The sequence below is a fragment of the Mesitornis unicolor genome, unplaced genomic scaffold (assembly GCF_000695765.1).
Source record: "Mesitornis unicolor isolate BGI_N332 unplaced genomic scaffold, ASM69576v1 scaffold52385, whole genome shotgun sequence".
In the NCBI taxonomy this organism is placed as follows: domain Eukaryota; kingdom Metazoa; phylum Chordata; class Aves; order Mesitornithiformes; family Mesitornithidae; genus Mesitornis; species Mesitornis unicolor.
The window spans coordinates 21,656-40,346 of NW_010185858.1; the positions used below are offsets into that span (position 1 = coordinate 21,656).

Genomic DNA, 18,691 nt, shown 5'->3' on the forward strand with positions numbered 1-18,691 from the left:
GTTCCTGCAGCTGGGGAGGGCTCCTGGCTGTGAATTAGGGCAGAGAACATGTCTCTTGTTGCATTAAGATAAAGGCCTGTTCTTGGAAGCCGGAAGGTATAATTAAGCTTACTAAATCACATGTTTCCACCAGGGAAGTCTGTTTCACCACTGACACAAGGGGATGAATGCTTGAAAAGCCTGGCCTTGTTTTGCCTGGCAGGACATGTCTTCAGGAAACTCGCACCTACAAGTTAACGATCATCATGAGAAAGAATTGCATTTGCAATTATGGGACAGACAGTGCCACCCCCTCAGCTGATTCTTCCCAGCTGATGAAAATGTGAGGACTGAAGCATTCAAACTTTGACTGAATAAAATGCCTGAACACATGCTTGAATTTAGGTGATGTGATTTAAGCTCATTCCATGCTGAATTGAGCTTGCCTTTCAGAAGAGTTAGTGGTTTGATTAGCATACAGAGCCTTTTTATTCAGAGGCTCCACCCTGATCCCATCCTCAGGTGCACATACCAGCTTGCTTGAGTGGCTAAGAAGATGGAAGAAACCCCTGTAAAACTAGTTAGCTGGGATCTGGAAGCACCCTATAGCCTGGGGCTCATTCACTGTTGTTGCGCTCACAAATTCTGTACTGTAGCTTAAACTCTGCCAAAACAGGATTTGAACAGTCTCCAAAACACATGGAGACTATCACAGGTGATGGGAACAAAAAATGCATGTTTATAGGTTTTGGCCAGCATTTTCACACCTTCCCTCTTCTGTCACAACACAGTCATCAAACTTACGGTCATGATTCTGGAGATGTGGACTCCAGTGACTTGTCTGCCACATGAGGGATGAACCCCACTGCCTCGCCATCCTGACATGGTGCTGTGGGTGGCTCTCAGGATAACTGGCCACTGCTTCCATGGCTCCTGGAGCTCCCCATCATGCACAGACTGTGGTGGCAGGAGAGGGTCAGCGAGCTTCTGCCCTTGCCACATCCTCCCTCATCGTCACCATGCAGGGGTATGACTTCTGGTCATACCCTTTAGTACCAGCTTCAGAAATTCATTCATCTGCATGGTCCCCAGCATGCAGGCAAGCTGCAGCAGGGCAGCTGTGCACACCAGGGATGTCACAGCGGCCCTGCGCTGGTGCTGGACATCTGTCCTTCATCTGCAGGGCCAACGGGGAGCTGCTGGCCCAGAACAGGGGGGACCTGCATTGAAACCATTTCCTTGCTCTGTGCTTTGCAGTTCTGATCTTCCCCTATTAATTCCAGTATATCATTAATTTGAAAAGGAGGAGGCAGCCTGTCACTCCTCCGGTGCCTGTTTCAGGACTCTGTCCCTGGAGTCACCTGGAAGGAGTCACCTGAAGGACAGCACATGATCTCTAACACAGTGTCAAAAGAGCTCTGGTTTCGGTCTTCAGCCATCACAATGTCTTTAAAACTTTCCAGTAAAGGGAAGAGATACAGTCGATCTAGTTATTTTACTAATCTCTTTACCTGTTTTTTTCTGACTAATATGATTTCTATAGCATCAACTATACTTTAGTCTCTTACTGAGTCTTCCTTTCCCCACCCCTGCAAAAAAACACCACCAGAAACTAAGCCTTTTTTTCACCCAGGAGAGTAGTAAATTTAATTTTGGCAAGACATGTGTATGTGTATAAATATTATGCATATTATGTACTATACAGTCATCTGGAGTATTGGTACATTCAGCCTGATGAGGTGTTGTCTCGCTTTGTGACTGACACCTCATTATCTCCTTCCATCAATCCATATTTGGAGGAGTGTTAAGGAAATAGCTTTGCTGAGAATATATCTCAGATCAGAGTCTGATTTCTTTCGACCACAACAGAACAGTCCACATGACAACGTAGGTGGAGAAAACTCAATCTGCTATGGATATTAAGTGTGCCTTGAGTCACTCTTATAAACTCTGCTCTTAAATGAGAATGCGTATTCCTACCAGTGGTAACGTGGGTGCATGCAAATCACAACAAGGTATTAAAAGATTAGGCCAGGAACTGGGAGAAAAATTATAGGACAGGTGAGGCAGAGAAACAGGACAGATAATGCAGAGCTGCCAACCTTCATCCTTGACATCAAAAGATAAAGGAAAAGCATGACAAGGAAGAAAAATAACGTAGTCCTAGGAAACATGTTCAGTGGGAAATAGAGGCACCAATAGTCTCTGGAGCATCTAAATTCTGAGGCAAATATTATTTTATTAATAAAAGACTGAGACTTCGAGTGAGTCTGAACACATTTTAGTTGCAGAAAGTCCCTGTTTAGGGGAGGGAGTATGTGGTGGTGTCTTTAACCTCTCCACCTCAGAGGAAGAAGGAACCTGAAGCTTCGTTGCAGGAAGAAGGGCAAAAAATGCAGAACTTCAGTTTTTTTATCTCTGGCTGCAATTCAGTTCATTGTTTTTTACTACCTAACTTATTTTGTGTTATCTCAACTCTGCAGAGCGCATGCTGCTACCAAACCAACCTATGAATAGAAGAGGACAAGTCAATACCGTTTCTGGAAGCAAACTGATGACACAGCCACTTCAGACATTCATGCTGAAGTTTTGGCAAGATCCCTATCACTGTGGGAGCTAGAAATCCTGAACGTGCAGTCCTCCGGAGCAGCCTTTATTCATGTGCATGGGCTGAATTGTTACCTGGTTTACCAACACTGGTTTCCATGGCTTTGTGAAGACTTACCACAGCTGAGCATCTTGTCCCATTCTGTTGCAGGTATGAAGAAGAAAGCTGGAAAAGGGGGGAAAATAAAAAAAGCCAAGACCACTTGTTTTTACTGAAATAGAATAAAACTCTCTTCTTATTGTGTTAGTGAGGTTGAAGTAGTAGGTGAATTCATTGCAGTTGTAATACTTATATTACTATGCTAGCTAAGCATCTCACAGATTTGAAGTTATCCTCCCAGTGTACGTTCCCATGTTACTCCCATTTTGCAGAGGAGGAATTTTGATGAGGATGTGGAAGTCTGAGACAGAGTAAACACAGGTCTCATGATTTCTACCCTCAGAATAATTGTTTTGTACTGTTGCCACACTTTAAAAGTACTCTTCTGCAGAAAATACAATGGGTTTTTTGACACTTTAGGATTCTAGATCCATTCCAGCTATATAAGCTCAGATAGATAGAGCACATATATCTTCTCAGATAGATAGATGACAGACAGCTCAGTGTTTTCGTTCAGTGACCTTCTGGCTTTTGCAGTAAACCTACTGCATGAGCTTGCTTTGCACTTGTGCTCAAGCTAGATCACCTTGAAAAATACAAATTATTTCTGAGTCTACATTTTGTCTTTGAAAATAGACCAGTATTAGAAGTGGTTTAAAAATAATATAGAAAATTTACTCAAAGTAAAATGTTTGGATACTTGTGATTTTTCATTTTAAAAATCCAACATCTGGGAAAAATCCTAAATTAGATTAAACTATTTCCCTTTGGAAATGATGTTCTCATGCACTGTGCTCTGGCTCATCTCTGTCAGTAATGACAGCAAGAGAAAGAGGATTGCATTACAAAGTCCTATTCCATGGTGCACTGTGGGAGGTTCAATTCAATAAAGGAGAAATGAGACATGAGAAATTTGGGCAACAGTTTCCCTGCAGAGCCACAACATGATATCCACAATGCAATTTTGATTTTAAAATACCAAATCATTCCATGGACTTTTAGACCACTTTCACAGTTCAGATGGAAATTCATTTATTAAATGCCAGCATCATATAGCAATACACAGCTCTTTCAGTCATGTCACTACAAAGCTCTTGTTTATTATCTAATTACATCCATACACAGTTGTTACATTTGCAAGCACGCCATTAGATGACTTGTAAAGGTGTTGCCCTAAGGAGTCGCAGACCTATCCTGGCTGAGTACAAAGAACATTCAGAAAAGGCTGTCAACAGTTCCTAAGTCAACATTTCCTATGTCACCTACCTTGATTTTTTTAGTACTGGTGCCTCCCTACAGCAGTTATCATCTTTTTAAATAATTTTCCAATACAAAGGATCCGCAGCACTGTAGCTATTTCTCCTGTGTGTAGGAGCAGAGTGCAGGGAAATAGGTGGACCAGGTGAAAAATTATGAGTACTCAGTGAACCCAACCAAAGAGACTAAGGTTTCACAGTAACAGACATCAAGAATTTTAGTTAACCACCCATTCCTGCAGTGCAGAGAGCAAATAAAGAATAATGGCTAGCTTCAGTGAAAGACTGGAAATGCATGTAAAATATGAATATGTGATACAGAATAGAAATAAAAAGAGGGGTAAAAGAAAGAAGATGGGCAGATTAGTACAATCAGGAGTAAAGATTATTCCAGGGCAGTCTTTCTTACTAGACCAGGCACTTCACATAACTTAGTCTGACCAGCAATCCTCTTTCAAGAAGAATTAGGACATCTGTTGATGGGAACCTCCAGAAAGAACACAGGTTGAAGGATAGAGCACCATGGTATCAGATCCTTCTTTCTTTATCTTTATCAGTAATAAAAAACATCTTAATCTATGTGAGGTAATTGGATACAACTGCACCATCTTATCTCAACCTAAACAAAGTAAAAGCTAAGTTTACTGGCTACTTGGCACTCAACCTTTTTCTTCCAACCTTTTATCATAGAAAGCTCTGACTCATCTCTGTCATGCGTCTCATATTTTCTAATCCTGTAATTTCTGCTTTGCACAACTAAAGCTAAAATGGCCTAAACTACCTATACTAGTTAATCATATGTGCCAAGTTATTACTTCCATTCTTATTCTATTTTCTCCCCAGTGGTTTTCTTTATTGTCTTACATATAAAAAGTGAAAATGTAGAATGAAAATACTGCTTCCAGTATTGTGTTGCACTACATAGCAGTGGTGGCCCTAATGCCTGGTGGCTGGTGGGGCTGCCACCAGGCATGTACAGTGTATTTTATCTTCTGATGGGTGATGATGCTGGGTTTGATGCTAGCATTTGTGCCATTGGTGACTGGCCCAAGAGGGAAATAAGATTCAGAATGATTTTAGCAAGGGTAGATTTCTGCTGGGAACAGATGCCATTGTCCCCAAGGTAAAAGCAGCGACCTGCTGTACATGTTAAGACTAAAGGGTAGGTCTGCAGCCAGTTGAAGAGCTTCTGAAACTCAAGGATAGAGGAGACCTCCTCACATTCAGCGTGGCTGAAGATAGAAGCTGTCTGAATAAGCAAGATTTTGTGAGGAATTCATGGCAATTTCTCAAGAAGAGGGAGGTAAGCAACAAAACGTTGGTGAGGCTTTGCATAACTCCATTAAGGCCCAGGTTCTCCATGATTCGGTGGGAGGCAGGCAGAGAGCAGGAACACATTTCCACTTGCAAAGGAGGCTTCTAAACCAACAGATACGGAAATATGTAACGGAGATTCTTTGAGAGGTGAACACTTGTGGGTTCTAGTAAAGATACGTATTCTTTTCCTTGCCTAGGAATACCTTTTCCATTATTTTTTTATAACTTCTAAAACTTTATATGTTTTTCTTTCCTCCCCAAAAACCACAGATGGCAATAAATAACCCTTGTTATTTTCTATTAGTTTCTCCCAAGCTCACAGCATCACAAAGAACTCTGTGTTTCCTGGTACTCTCCTTCTGCTCCTCACCCCTCTCTGATTTGAGAAACTCTGCAATTGCCTCCTGGCTGCTTCCTCACCAGCTCTGTGACAGGACATGGAGGCACAAGCTCAGATCCAGAACACCATGTGTGCTGCACCCACGCAGGTAAACGTGGCCACCTGGTATCGTATGAATGTGTCTGTACAGCTTCTGTGCCCAGACTGGCCTGTTTCCCCTCTGGTTGTAGGGTTGCACAAGTGGAGCGCGCCTGGAGTTGTCCTCTCCCTGGCAGAAATGTGCCTGGGCAGCACGCACCTCGCCCTGGTGCCGCGGTGCTGGAGCCCTGCTCCTCCTGCCGTGGCATCGCCCCTGAGCACTGAGGCCTGGCATGCACCTCGAGCTCTGCTGGTGGGAAAAAAGAAGGTGTGGCTCAAGTCAGGAGCAGGAACATCTCCAAATCCTCCCATACTCAGCTGACAGTCAGCCCATGAAGTTACGTGTAAACAGTTTCTCTAACCTGCCATCAGTCCAGGCAATGAGGGATTGGGCCAGATACCTCCTTTTGCTTCCAGAACCCTAAGCATCGTTTTTGGGCCTGTCCACCTCTAGCTTTCTATCTGCTTTTAACTACCCTTTTCTCATCAGCTATTTCAGAGCAGAACCTAAAATGCATGAATCAGCCAAAAACATCCATGACAGAGAATAGAAAAGCAATCTCAGTCCTGAAAGTAGCTTTAGCAAACTATTTTAGGGGCCTGTATGTTCCCAACAGTAACCATAAGCTGTCCATCTCTTACTAGCCACCTTATTCTTACCTCAGATAGGGCTCTTAAAGGGTTCTTAGAGTGCACCTATTTTTTAGACCCTTTGCAACAGGCCCTAAATCCACTTTAATAAATAACACAGGGTGGTCTTAACCACCCAGAAAAAGAAAGATTAATTCACCCCATCAACTTTAGTTGTCAAAATCTTTCAGTAGGATTTCAGGATTAAACAGTAATCCTTGCTTTTCGAGCCTGCTATTCCATACTGTTCTCATGAAAACACAATCCTATGATTGCCATTAACAGGATTTTACAACTGGCCTTACAACAACTGAGCAGCCACCTAGGAGTCTTCATCCTAACCCTGATTCTGGACTTAGTCTTCTTAGTCTTTATCTTCTGCTGTCTTGAATCTTAACTCCTACTGTAACCTTACTTTTAGCTATGAATAGATAATCCCTGCTGGCCTCAAAACTAGCTGGTCACACATACTTTCACCTTGCTTTGCAGAAGGCAACAGTAAATCCAGCTCTCATGCCTGTTGCTTAGAAGACACAATCCACCAACTACCATCCTCTATGGAACTGGGCATATGTGGGGATGAAGGTTGATATGAGTAGGATAAAAGATGTCTGGCAAATTCTGTGGTGAGTTTTGGGTTAGAGTAATCTTAACCCTAAGGTTTACCCTAAGCCTAACTCCTACTTTAATGATATTCTTATACCACTTATTGAGGAGTAATCCTCAGTCATTCTGGCTCTTCTAGTACCTGTGAGCATTAATGGATCTTAGGACCCATGTATTGGTGCCCAGTGTGCCCCAGAGTCCTCTGCGCTCCATGGCACCCCAGACCCCTCTGTTTGGGCTCTGGTCATCTTACACTCTCTCTCTGTTTGCCAGTGTGCCCCTCAGCCCCCTATTAGTTGTTTGAGCCCAGTTTTTCAGTCCAAACTCCTCTGAAACCTAAGCCCAACTCCTAACCTTTGTTTCAGCTGAATATTTATGGAATTAATTTCAGCTGGAAGGACTGAATGACCATCAAGAGAAATTGCACTGCATGAAAGTGCTGTCAAAGCTCATGCCTTAGGGGTTTTTGTCATGGTTCATTGTATGTATGCGAGATCTGACTCCAGGGAACACAGAGGCTCTTTCATATACTGGTACCTGTATCAACCGGATAAATCCCTCTACTTTGGTTTATAAATCCTAGGTTGTTCAGTTTGGTTTAATGAACGAATTATAAGTTCTTTTCAGGTTGTCTTCTTTTTCCAGGAACTGGAGATATAAGATCATAACATTATTCAAAGGCTTAAAGGAAAATGATAAAAAGGTAACGCTCCCAGCTTCGCACATACAGAATATTTGAAAGTGTTAGTACACTCAATTTACATCCACTTTAAGATTACTCTGTCCTACCAGGTCAGTGTATGAGAAAATTTTTTTAGGGTAATTTATCATTCACATCACATCTTGCTATAGTTTAGATTGAAATTAACAGAGTATCTATGTTGCCCATCATGTCTTAATTGTCGATACTAATTTCTAGACCCAAGATCTGTTGGGGTTCCATGCTTTGTTACTGTAGTCCCCTTGTCCAATATCTGAATAGTTGAACTGATTCAGAAATAGCCACTCCATCTCTTGGCAGCACCTGATATAAACACTCCAGTGGTCAGCAGGTGTAGAGTCCCCCTGTGCTACCCAACCTCCCTGTTACTCCTGAAGTCACCAAGGATAAGCTGTGCTTGTGATCTAGTCCCTTCAAGACCAGGCTCCACTCTGCTGCCCTGGCCATGTGCATGATGGCTGATGGTGCCCCAGGGACCAGTCATGAAGGAAGTGCTGTGTGCGTGTGAGAGAAGTGCTAGAAACCACCCAACCTATGGAGATGCAGAGGCCAGGGCATCCCTGATTTTGGATTGTGTTTATGCAGCAGACTGAGTGGGCTACAAACCCAAGCACCTGGTCAATCTTGAAATGTTAACATATTCCTACAATGACTCTTCTCATTAGTCATATGCACATCTCATTTTGTGGGAAAGGAACAGATTTTTTATTTTTCAGAGGTAGGTTGAAATTTTTGGTCCCATAGCTGTTGAATGTAAGGTAGATTACAGCTTAACCCAATGAAAAGCAATTAGAAGTTCTTTTTATTTCACTCTATTTCTTTTCAAACTTTATTCTGACCCTCCATTTGGGGTCATTTATTTCTCACATTAGTTAGGAGTTTTTCCCGTTTGGGGATTTGGTAGATTTAGTGAAACATCTAAAGGAGAAGACCAAGCAAACTCTCTCCTTTTTTGGCTAAGAATGTCTGTTCTGCTAATATCTGAATACAAAAACAACCGAACACTTGGGGCAAAAGCAGGAGACATCCTCAGGGGACTTTTCAAAGAGTTTATCTGCTCCTAGGCCTGTTTGAACTTTTCAGGGGAGACTGTATAAATCTCAGTAACAGATTTTTGGTTTATATTGCTGTTTTTTTTTCTGTAGAATAATCTCAAGATACAGTTTTTACCAAGAGGAATGGATGTATGAGACTAACACAACAATGTGGCTATTTGCTTTGTGGTTTCTTTCTTTCTATTTTCTTCATTCTGTGAATCTCTTTCTTTCTTTCTTTCTTTCTTTCTTTCTCTCTTTCTCTCTTTCTTTTTCTCTTTCTCTTTCTTTCTCTCTTTCTCTTTCTTTATCTCTATCTCTTTTTTCTAATCTTTCTTTTTTCTCTTTCATTCTCCCTCTCTGTCCTTCTCACTTTCGTGTTTTCTCATATTAAAAATGTAAGACAAATTTACAAATCAACTTCTATTATTTTAGATGGCATTTGGTGGCACAGTTCTAAATTGAGATTTTTTTCCTTCAGATCTTACAATCCCCAAATAGATTTCTTACTCACTTCGCATTTGTTTGTTTAAACTATGTCTCTTGGTATTGTAGCAGCTCAGGACAACTTTCCATGTACTGCCATTCAGTTCCCACAAGAGTTAACTCCCAGGCTTTCAGAGGGATGACTTATTGAGTGATGCCATTTGAAGCACAGCCTCAGTTGAGGACCCTGGGCCCCTTTCCTTGGCATGGCTCAGACTTTTGTACCAATGGGAGAACTGCACACTTCTTTTTGAGGGACTCATGGTCAGAGTCACTATTTGTTCTCTCTCTTACCAAAGCCAAATGGTTGGAGAAGGTAACCTGCAGCTTCTTCAAGGAAATTCTTCAACAGCATCAGGGAAATCTGAACAGACCATGGATGTATCTGGAAGGAGAGGATTCTTTCCATTCTCGTCTCTGAATGCTCTCATGTGGGAATGACCATAGTAAGTCCAAAACTTTTTCCTCTTTGTTTTACTCTCCAGAGAGAAAGACTCCATTTATACAAAGATACAAATCAAGAACTTTGTCTTTTTGTATTTTGAGTCTTTCTTTCATACTTGAATATTTTAATTATTTTTTCCTTTCCTATTTGTTTTAACTCTTGAAGTAGACAGCTCCTCCTCTCCTTTTCTCCTGTGAAGCTTTACTACACCTCCAGCAGCACAGTGTTTAAGCACCTTCCCTCTGCAGTTTTTGAAGAACACCGCTTTTGGGAGGCTTGCCGCTCAGTCTGGTCACTGCATTTACTTGTATCCACGTTCACTTCTCTACCACATTTCTAGCTATGTAGCTATGTTGTTTGTTCCCTCTGACTGTTTCTCAGATGGTGGCATGGTTGACATGCAGGTGGGATAATCATTAACATTTTTGTTCAGGTTTAAATGCCGGCAAGTCCTGAGGCTTCCTAGTTTGTTTACTCAATGCTCTATTTTAGACTGTGATATTCTGTCTTAAGAAGCTGTTTCGAACCCACGAAACCCAGGGCTCATGAGAGAAAATGTATGACTGGGGTGAATGGCGCTGTTTAAATAATCATTGCAAAAGTTGCCCCAGTAAAACTTCTTTACCTTGTGTTTGATGTTCTTACTTAACTGCTTGAGGATATGGGTAAATTCTCATTATGGCATGCTAATGAAAATTCTGCTTATATGGATGAACCAAGTCAGCTGGGCAAGCTTATTGCCAGCAGTTAGTCCCTGGTTACATCAGTACATCAGCAAGGGTCCTGAATGTGACTTTGTATCATCACAGGGACTAACAGGGAAGGGGGCATGAAATATTCATATGAAAATCAGCTGAAGCCAGTGCTGCTCATTCTCTGTTATGAGATAAAAGGAGACACACAAAAGGAGAACGTGTTCCATACCTCAGCAAAACAATAGTTAAAACCATCATAACAATGGCAGGGAACCTGAACAGCTACTTCTTGTGATGGGTGGGATTTGTAATGTTTGCAGGATATTTGCAGTTGTGTTAAGTGTTCCAAGTGTGTAAAAACGGTAAAATTATGTTATGCTATAATAAATGACACTTAAAGCTGGTAAAACGTTACTATGTCGAAATAGTGGTATTTCGCCTTCCCTCCACCTCTGTACTTGGAGGGAATAAAATACTGAGTAACTACTTATTATTCATTCTTACTTAATTAAAGCCCTTCCTGGAAAAGTGATGTTGGTATTGATTAAAAAAAACACACACCAAAAAATACGCCCCAAATTCACTTGACTTATACATGTTTAACTTAAAATTAATGTAATTAGCTTCAATGGGAGCTGAATAGACCGATCTAGGAAAAATCTAGAGCTCTAACAAGAACTACCAATGCTATCTGTGGCCACTATATCATGAAACTTTGCAATGCTGCTTGTCTAAGAGCTCTTTGAGAGTATCCCTTTAGCTGAACTCATGCTTTGCCTCACAGAGATGAAAGCTCAGGATTTCTGCTAGTGTGATGGGCTTAGCAATCTTTAGCATTGCCAAGCATAGTTCCAATGGGTTTTAGCAAAGTTGGTTTTCCTTTCGTTAAGGCTTTCAGATATGACCAGAAATTGAGGGTCCACAAAACAGAAAGAAAAGGGGGAGGTGAGGAGCACACAATGCTCACAGTATATTTTTATACATATTTACAGAAGGAAGAGCTGTGCTATCCAAACTTGAGCTTTCCCCATGGATGAGTCAAACATAACGTTTCATCCCAGCGAAGGCACAGAGAACATCTCAATGCACAGAAACATTTCTGCACAGGAAAGGGTCTGGGAGATATTGACCCCACTTTGGGCAATTATGATCATCTCCTTCCTGGGTTTTTGTGAAAATGGAATTGTCCTCTGGTGCCTCTGCTTCCAGATCAAAAGAAACCCATTCACTGCGTACATCACACACCTGTCCATTGCTGACCTCTCCTTACTGCTTTGTACATTTATTCTGTCAATTGAGTATATTGCTGGTTTTGGATTCGCATATGGCTTTTACTATTACATAACCACCACGCTATCTATTGTCTTCCTTCTTGGATATAATACTGGTCTCTATCTCCTGACAGCCATCAGTATTGAGCGGTGTCTGTCTATTGTTTACCCCATCTGGTACCGATGCCGCCGGTCACAGCACCAATCGGCAATTGTGTGTGCAATTCTGTGGACTCTGTCTTTTCTGATGACAGTAGCCGAATACTTAACATGCAAAGATGATTCAATGAAGGAACAATTCGACGATGACAACCGTTGCCAAGCAATGCTCATCTTCACATGGATCCTGACCTTCATGATCTTCATTCCTCTAATGATTCTGTCCAGCCTGATCTTGGTGATCAGGATTCATCGTAACTCCCTGAGACCGCATTCGTCAAAGCTCTACATCATCATTGTGGCCACCGTCATTGTTTTCCTCATCTTTGCCATGCCTATGAGGCTGTTGTATCTTCTGAATTACCACCACTGGTCATCTCTGCTCAGCCAGCAGAACCACGTCACCATTGTTCTCTCCACCATTAACAGTAGCATCAACCCCCTTGTTTACTTCTTCGTAGGAAGCAGCAAGAAGAAGAGGTTCAAGGAGAGCCTCAAAGTGGTTCTTAGTAGAGCACTCGCTGATGGGTTGCGGCCAAGAAGTCAGGAAGTTGGCATGAGTTTGGATATAGCTGAAACTATTTTCTAAAGTTTAGGGGGGAAACTCTAGGGGCAAACAATTGGACTTGGAAGGTTTAATAAACGACTGGAAAACTAAAAGTATTTTTCTTCCATAGAATGCAAAAAGCATTGGTGAAGTGGTACTGTTATCTTTGGTGGTTGAGCAATGGAAAAATATGGACTAGAATAAAGATAACTTTTATTTGTATTTTCTTAATTATTCAAACACATGCTACATCCTGATGTGACTGTGTCAGTCGAAGACATCACAGTGGAAATGAGACAGGCCAACAGAGAATATTAAAAAAGGATGCAGATATATGTTATAAATAGTGTGACATTTATACAAGCACTGAGCACCCATAAATGCTATTGAAGTCATCAGGGCTTGTGTGTATTCGCATTTTTGAAAGTCAAGCCCACTAAATGTAGGATTTGCGTTACATACTGGGATTTAGTTTCAACTGTTTCCAGCTTGTTTAAGTGCGTAAAAGAGCTGCTCCCTGGGGTAAACAGAGGAAGAAATCCACATATGAGAGTAAGTCCCCATACATTCCCACAAACAAACAGTGTAGCTTTGGTTTAGCAAGAAATTTAAGTATATATTAAATGGTCACATTCCTCTGTGGTTAAGGGGCTACTTCAGAGTCTGTTGTCAAAGTATATGTTGTTAATTTCTAGGGACATCAACATTTCTCTGGGTCCTTGGATAATTTTGTACCTGATACAGAGGAGTAGCTGGCAACATAGGGATGTTGTCAACTCACAGAGGGCTTTTGCCCTAATTATGAAGGGTGGGGCTGGTTTGACCCCAAAATGTCAGTGTTCCTGTAGGTTTAGTTATTCAAGGAGTCTAGGAGAAAGTCAGTCCCAATATTTGCTGTCCCAGACATGTATTCAGTATTTAGCTGTACGCTGGAGAATATATATTTGCTGTGTAGTCTCTCTGTTTTCCAACAAACAGTTTTGGAGAAACAGAAAAAAATAAAGGTGCCTCACACAATCCACAACCGAGGCTACGTCCCAACCACAACGTTCCAGCTGACTGCCTCCTGTTGTGTGCCACTGTACCAGGGCTGGTATTTTGTGGAGTTTAATTCCCAGGGCCACTTCTCCATCTACAGCCAAGCTGCAGAGTACAGAGGAAGAAAATAGCAAGGAGGGGATGGGGATAGGACAGGTTTATCACACAAACACAGAATATGGGGGGACTGGGCAGTCAGAGAGCTGTGGCACACTGGGGGATGTATTTGCTTCTGGCCCCCATGGAGCTCCAAATTAGCAGGAAATGAGACCTCCTGCCACAGGCAGAAGCAGCATCTTCAGCTTCCCGCCAAGTTTCCATTGGCACACTTAATAGCTAACTGGGGAAAGACAAATACAACCTACCCCTCCCTTGTTGAAAGATTGCCAGTCATGGAATAAGGAAGATGGTAGCTTAAGATGGAGGATTGTATGGGAATTCACATAGAGAAGAGATCTCAGAAGGATAAATATTCCTTCTTCACATGTGCCCCTCTCTCCTTACATTAAAGTGTTGCAGTGTGTCACTGCAGAAGAGACTCAGGAAGAGGTTACTCTTAAATCTTCCTATTGCCTCACTCCATTGAGACCTTTATTTATGACAGCCCCTCCACTTGTCCCAGTTTTTGTCTTTGAAAATCTAGTTCCAGGCTTGTCACCTCTACTGATTCAGGTGGCAGATGTGTGCGGTCTGCTGCTCTCTCAGGGCAGTGATCTACTGTACTGCTGGAATGACAAATTAGCAGAGCAGCTCCCCAGCGCTGATAGTGAGTGTGGGACACAGCAAGCAGGTCTGTGGACACCCTGGGAGGGGATCAGGGGGAATGAGTGTGGGTGATGTCCACATACATATGGCATGTGTATGCCTGCACCTGATGGGGGCTGGGGGACTGTCAGGGAATTTGTCAACACTGATAAAGGCCATAAACTTGAATACTAGGGTAGATCTAGCCCAACCCCAGCCTCTTTTCTAAAGCCATTCCCTACCCTTACCTCAAGACCCTTTACAATAATCACATGGAGAACCAGAGACAGGGGCAAAGTTGCAGGAAGCATATTCAAAACACGCTTCCACTGGAACCACGATTGTAACCCAGTTCTGTCAAAGTGATTCAGGTGAGACAAAGCACATTATTTACAGTGCTTAAACATACCCAGATCATTGTGACAGGTTTGGGTTAAGGATCACTATGCATGCAGATGGGGCGGGAGATCTGAAGAGGCAATAATATACAGCTGAGCAACATGGGTGCTCCTGAGCTGAATGGGTGCTCTAGGACTTCGACTTTCTTACTCCTTTTCACCTGTGTATGTCCATGCCCTCACATGTCCATAGAGCATTTTACAGAGCAGACAAAATCAACATTCATCATGAAGGATGAATAACAGTGAAGAGCTGGGAGCTGAAAAATTATTAATGTTTCCTAGTCCACAGATAAAAATATCTTAGGGATGTTCTTTCTTCTATATCACAGTGCCTGATGACTCTTTGTGCAGACAGGCTACAGTACAAGGGGAACTGATAAGCACATTATTCCATGATTAAAAAACCAAAACAAAACAGGGAAAATGTGACACTCCATTTGTTGCACAAGAAGAATGTGATTCTCCACTGGCTTGCATTTTTAGAAATTATTTGCAACTGTAGGAGAGGGTGAAATAACCCCATGCAGATCAGGTGGTGTTAATGAGCTCTTTGCAGTGGTGCAGAACAGGAAAGATCCTCTTGTGGATAAAGTACTAGCCAGGGAATTTAGAGATGTGGGTTCTGTTTTCATGCAGTCTTGACATCTAATTTTTCTGTCTCCTACTTTCCTGCCTATAAAATGAGGATTATATAATTTTGTTTCCACCATTATACCTTCGTATTTACAACATAAACACTTAGCAGCAGCAGCTATCTCCTGCTCATCTCTTGTAATATCTGGAGTGATAGGGACTCAGTTTTGCTGTGAAGTCAAGGCAAGAAATTGTTCACAAAAGAGATGCCCAGTGTAGTGCTTGCCTTATTAAAATTGCCTTTATCACACTTCTGTTCTACTTGATGCTAATGAACGTTGTGTGATATAACAGCATGGTCAGAAATGCAGAGAGAGAAGTCACCTCCCTCAGCACAGCACAGTTTTTTTGCTGCAGTAGCTACTCCCTGGGGCAAGAGGATGACATGGGGCAGGTTGCTGTATGGTTTCAGGTCCAAAATGGTATGAGTTTATGCAGCAACTTTCATCTATAATTCACTGACTTTGTGAATGATTGTGAATGATCCTTGTGACAGCAGTGGCAGAGGCGTGAGGAAGAATGTACTGTCTAGTTTACTTCTAGCCTGGGAGCTTAGCCTGGGGAATCCTCTAAGGGAAGCTGAAGTACTTCCCAGTTGTACTGGTCGCTGATATAGAACAAAACCTACCCTTGCTCCCTTTCTTCCTAGCATGAGAATAATTTACAAGTGCACAGCATTTCCTGATATAATGCCTCAGGTCACTTTCTGATAGGGAGGACAGAAGCAGCAGTTCAATCGCAAGGTCCTTTGAAAGGGAGAGGGAGTGGACGTGGCAGGATCCATCTGGCCCCAAATCCTATTATCTCCAGCAGTGGTCACAGGCAGGTGCCCATAAAGGAGAAGAAACAGGACACTTACCACACTTTCTTCTCATCCTTTCCAAGCCTTCAGCAATTTTCAGCTCAGAAACTTCCTGGACTAGAAATCTAGAAATATCCTCCTTTAGGTTGTTTTGAGTTGCCACTTCCTAGATCTCTTAGTGCCCCTTATTCTTGTATTGGAACAAAACCCCATGAATAATCTGCTCCAATCAGCCTTTCTGTGTCACTTGTGATTTAACAGATCTCTGTTGTACCTTCCAACAGCTGCTTTCCCTTTAACTTCTTATTTAAAAAAATATAAATCTCATTTTTAAGAAGCTTCCTTCTTGACAATGAGTGCAATTGTCCACAGTTTTTCTACCCCTGCAAGGATCTGAATGTAGTACAGCAGCTACTGTGCAGCAATGTTTTGGCAGTGGCATTTTTGAACCAGGTCCTATATGCTACTTAGCCAAGTCAGGGGATGCTCGTCTCCTCACCAGTCCCTGTGCCAGCTGCTCCATTGAGAGTCATTGAGTACCTGAAACAGTCACCTCGGCCCCATGCTCTGACGTGACAGTCACCATACCATGGGGTAGCCCCTGCCTCGTGTTACTGCCCTGTGCTCTGCCTTCATAGCATCTCCCTCAGCACCTTGGCTGGTCACTTCATGATACAGAAAACAGAAAAAATGTATTTTTCTTATTCCAACTGGAATTAGTCTTGAAATCTAGACTAATATGTTATTTTAATAGTGATTTTTATTCTAAACTTTCTCCATTTTGTTGTAATTATTCCACCACTAACATTGTCTACTTACCTTTCCTCTATAGTTTGTATCTCAGTATTTCATGGTCACCCTGAAGGATTGTCCCCAAGGGCAGGAAAACTGAATTATTACTTGGATTCTATAATTCTAACACCACGAAGCAAGAAGTGACACAAAGTAACTAATTTGGTTTGGTTTTGTTAGTTTTGTTGTTTTTTGGTGGTTTTTTTGGGTTTTTTTTTTTTTGGAGCTGGACATAAAGTGTCTTTGGAATAGGAGTAACTTTAAATTAAGTATTTATTTTTCCTATTAAGAATTTACTTAATAAAAAATATGGGCCATGACAGTTGGACATTATGGCAAATAAATAATAAATTTAATGATAAAAGGTAGCAGGTTGTTAAGGTAAAGAATAAATTAAAATATTTACAGAAGCAAATATTTTTATGTATAAAGAGTCTACACAGAGACGTAAAACTTTTAACAGCAGAAGATGTAGTGAACGCCCTGGTGTCACTGTTCTATCTCAGAAGAGAAACTTATTTACTTAAATGCATTGGATAAGAGTGTTTTATGTTCTATGTTGTCTTTGATCTCTCTGGATTTATTTTTTGACTCAAAGAGTGACATATGTGTTTCAGATATAACTTTTTAATGTTATTTATAGGAAAAAAGTTCTCTTTATTACAAGTGAAGATTTTCAGATGAACACCTACTCTAAGCTCACTGAGGATACCTTGTTTCATACTACAGTATGATATAATAATTACAAATTGTAATTATTTTAGTGAAAACAATTATATACAAATGATAATTTTTGCTTTGGCTAATTTTGATATTTTTTTCCTGGGCTTGGCCTGGAAAGAACCTGGCCCCAGCCAGGAACAGGGCCTAGCCAGGGCCACCAGTGTCGGAGCAATGAACAATGTCTCTGTTGCTAACCTTGGCATAGTCAAGGTCCTCTGTAAATATAGCTCTAGTCACTAACTATATTCTTTATCATCAGATCTCTTTTGGTTCATTTATCTGTTAGCATATATGTTTTTGAGCACAACACTGGCCTATAGCAGAAGGCTTTAAGCCTACAGGACGGCTATTTTAAGTCCTTGGGTAGCCACACCAAAATATATGCCATGCATCTCTCACCTTTCCATCCATCCTAATTTTCCTACTGTGTACTCCACTCATACTTTCGTCCAGTTTGATCCTTAGATCCTTTAGATTAATAAAACCGTGCAGAGATTGGATACCTCCCACCCTCCTACTCTGTGACTGCAGCCATTAGTTTCCTCTCTTGGCCATGCTCATGAGATCCTGTACCTCCTGTACCATTAGGATAACAAAGCACCTCCAGGTGGACTGAACAAGCTTTCAGTTCCGCTGCCCATAATCAAACACAGGGTCAGTCTCCTCATCGTTCCTTCATGTGAAGCAGCAAGAAGGAAAGACGCGGAAAATCCCTCCAAGCAGTTTTACCAAAGGCTTCAAAGAGGAATTAGTGTTAGCACATCAGAAAGCAGCAGGTCCTCCAATACCTTCTTTAAAGCATGCACTCTGAGGCCTCAGCACAGGTTAGAACACTGTGAAGTTGAAAGTTAAGGCAAATAATACCCAGAGAAAACGATTTTCTCTGTTGTGTGGAATGAACCTTCTATCCTATTCTAGGAGAGAACATACACAGTACTTCCTAATATTACTTTATTTCAGCTGCTAAGGAAATAACTGTCTAGCAATATCAGTATTTATCACTAGTAAATTTTCCACCACAGTTTTTATTCACTTCAGTAAGGGTGAACTGTAAGATTTTCTTCCCCATGACAACATTTATCATATCTTTAAATGTCATGTCAGTACATGAGAAAATGCCAGGAAATTCTTCCACACAGTTGTAATTCCATGACGATCTGGTGCATATTCTTAGCATATTTACTATCATATTTACATGTGTTCTGTTTTTTTAACTCAGGTTCTTAC

At 41.5% G+C, this 18,691-nt stretch overlaps 1 protein-coding gene across 1 annotated transcript; it reads left to right on the forward strand.

Annotated features, from left to right (window-relative positions):
* Positions 1–11,383: 11,383 nt before the first annotated feature.
* MAS1 (MAS1 proto-oncogene, G protein-coupled receptor) lies at positions 11,384–12,373 on the forward strand. Its single transcript, XM_010184945.1, has one exon. It carries the CDS (start codon positions 11,384–11,386, stop codon positions 12,371–12,373), a length of 990 nt encoding a protein of 329 aa, XP_010183247.1.
* The last annotated feature ends 6,318 nt before the right edge of the window (positions 12,374–18,691 follow it).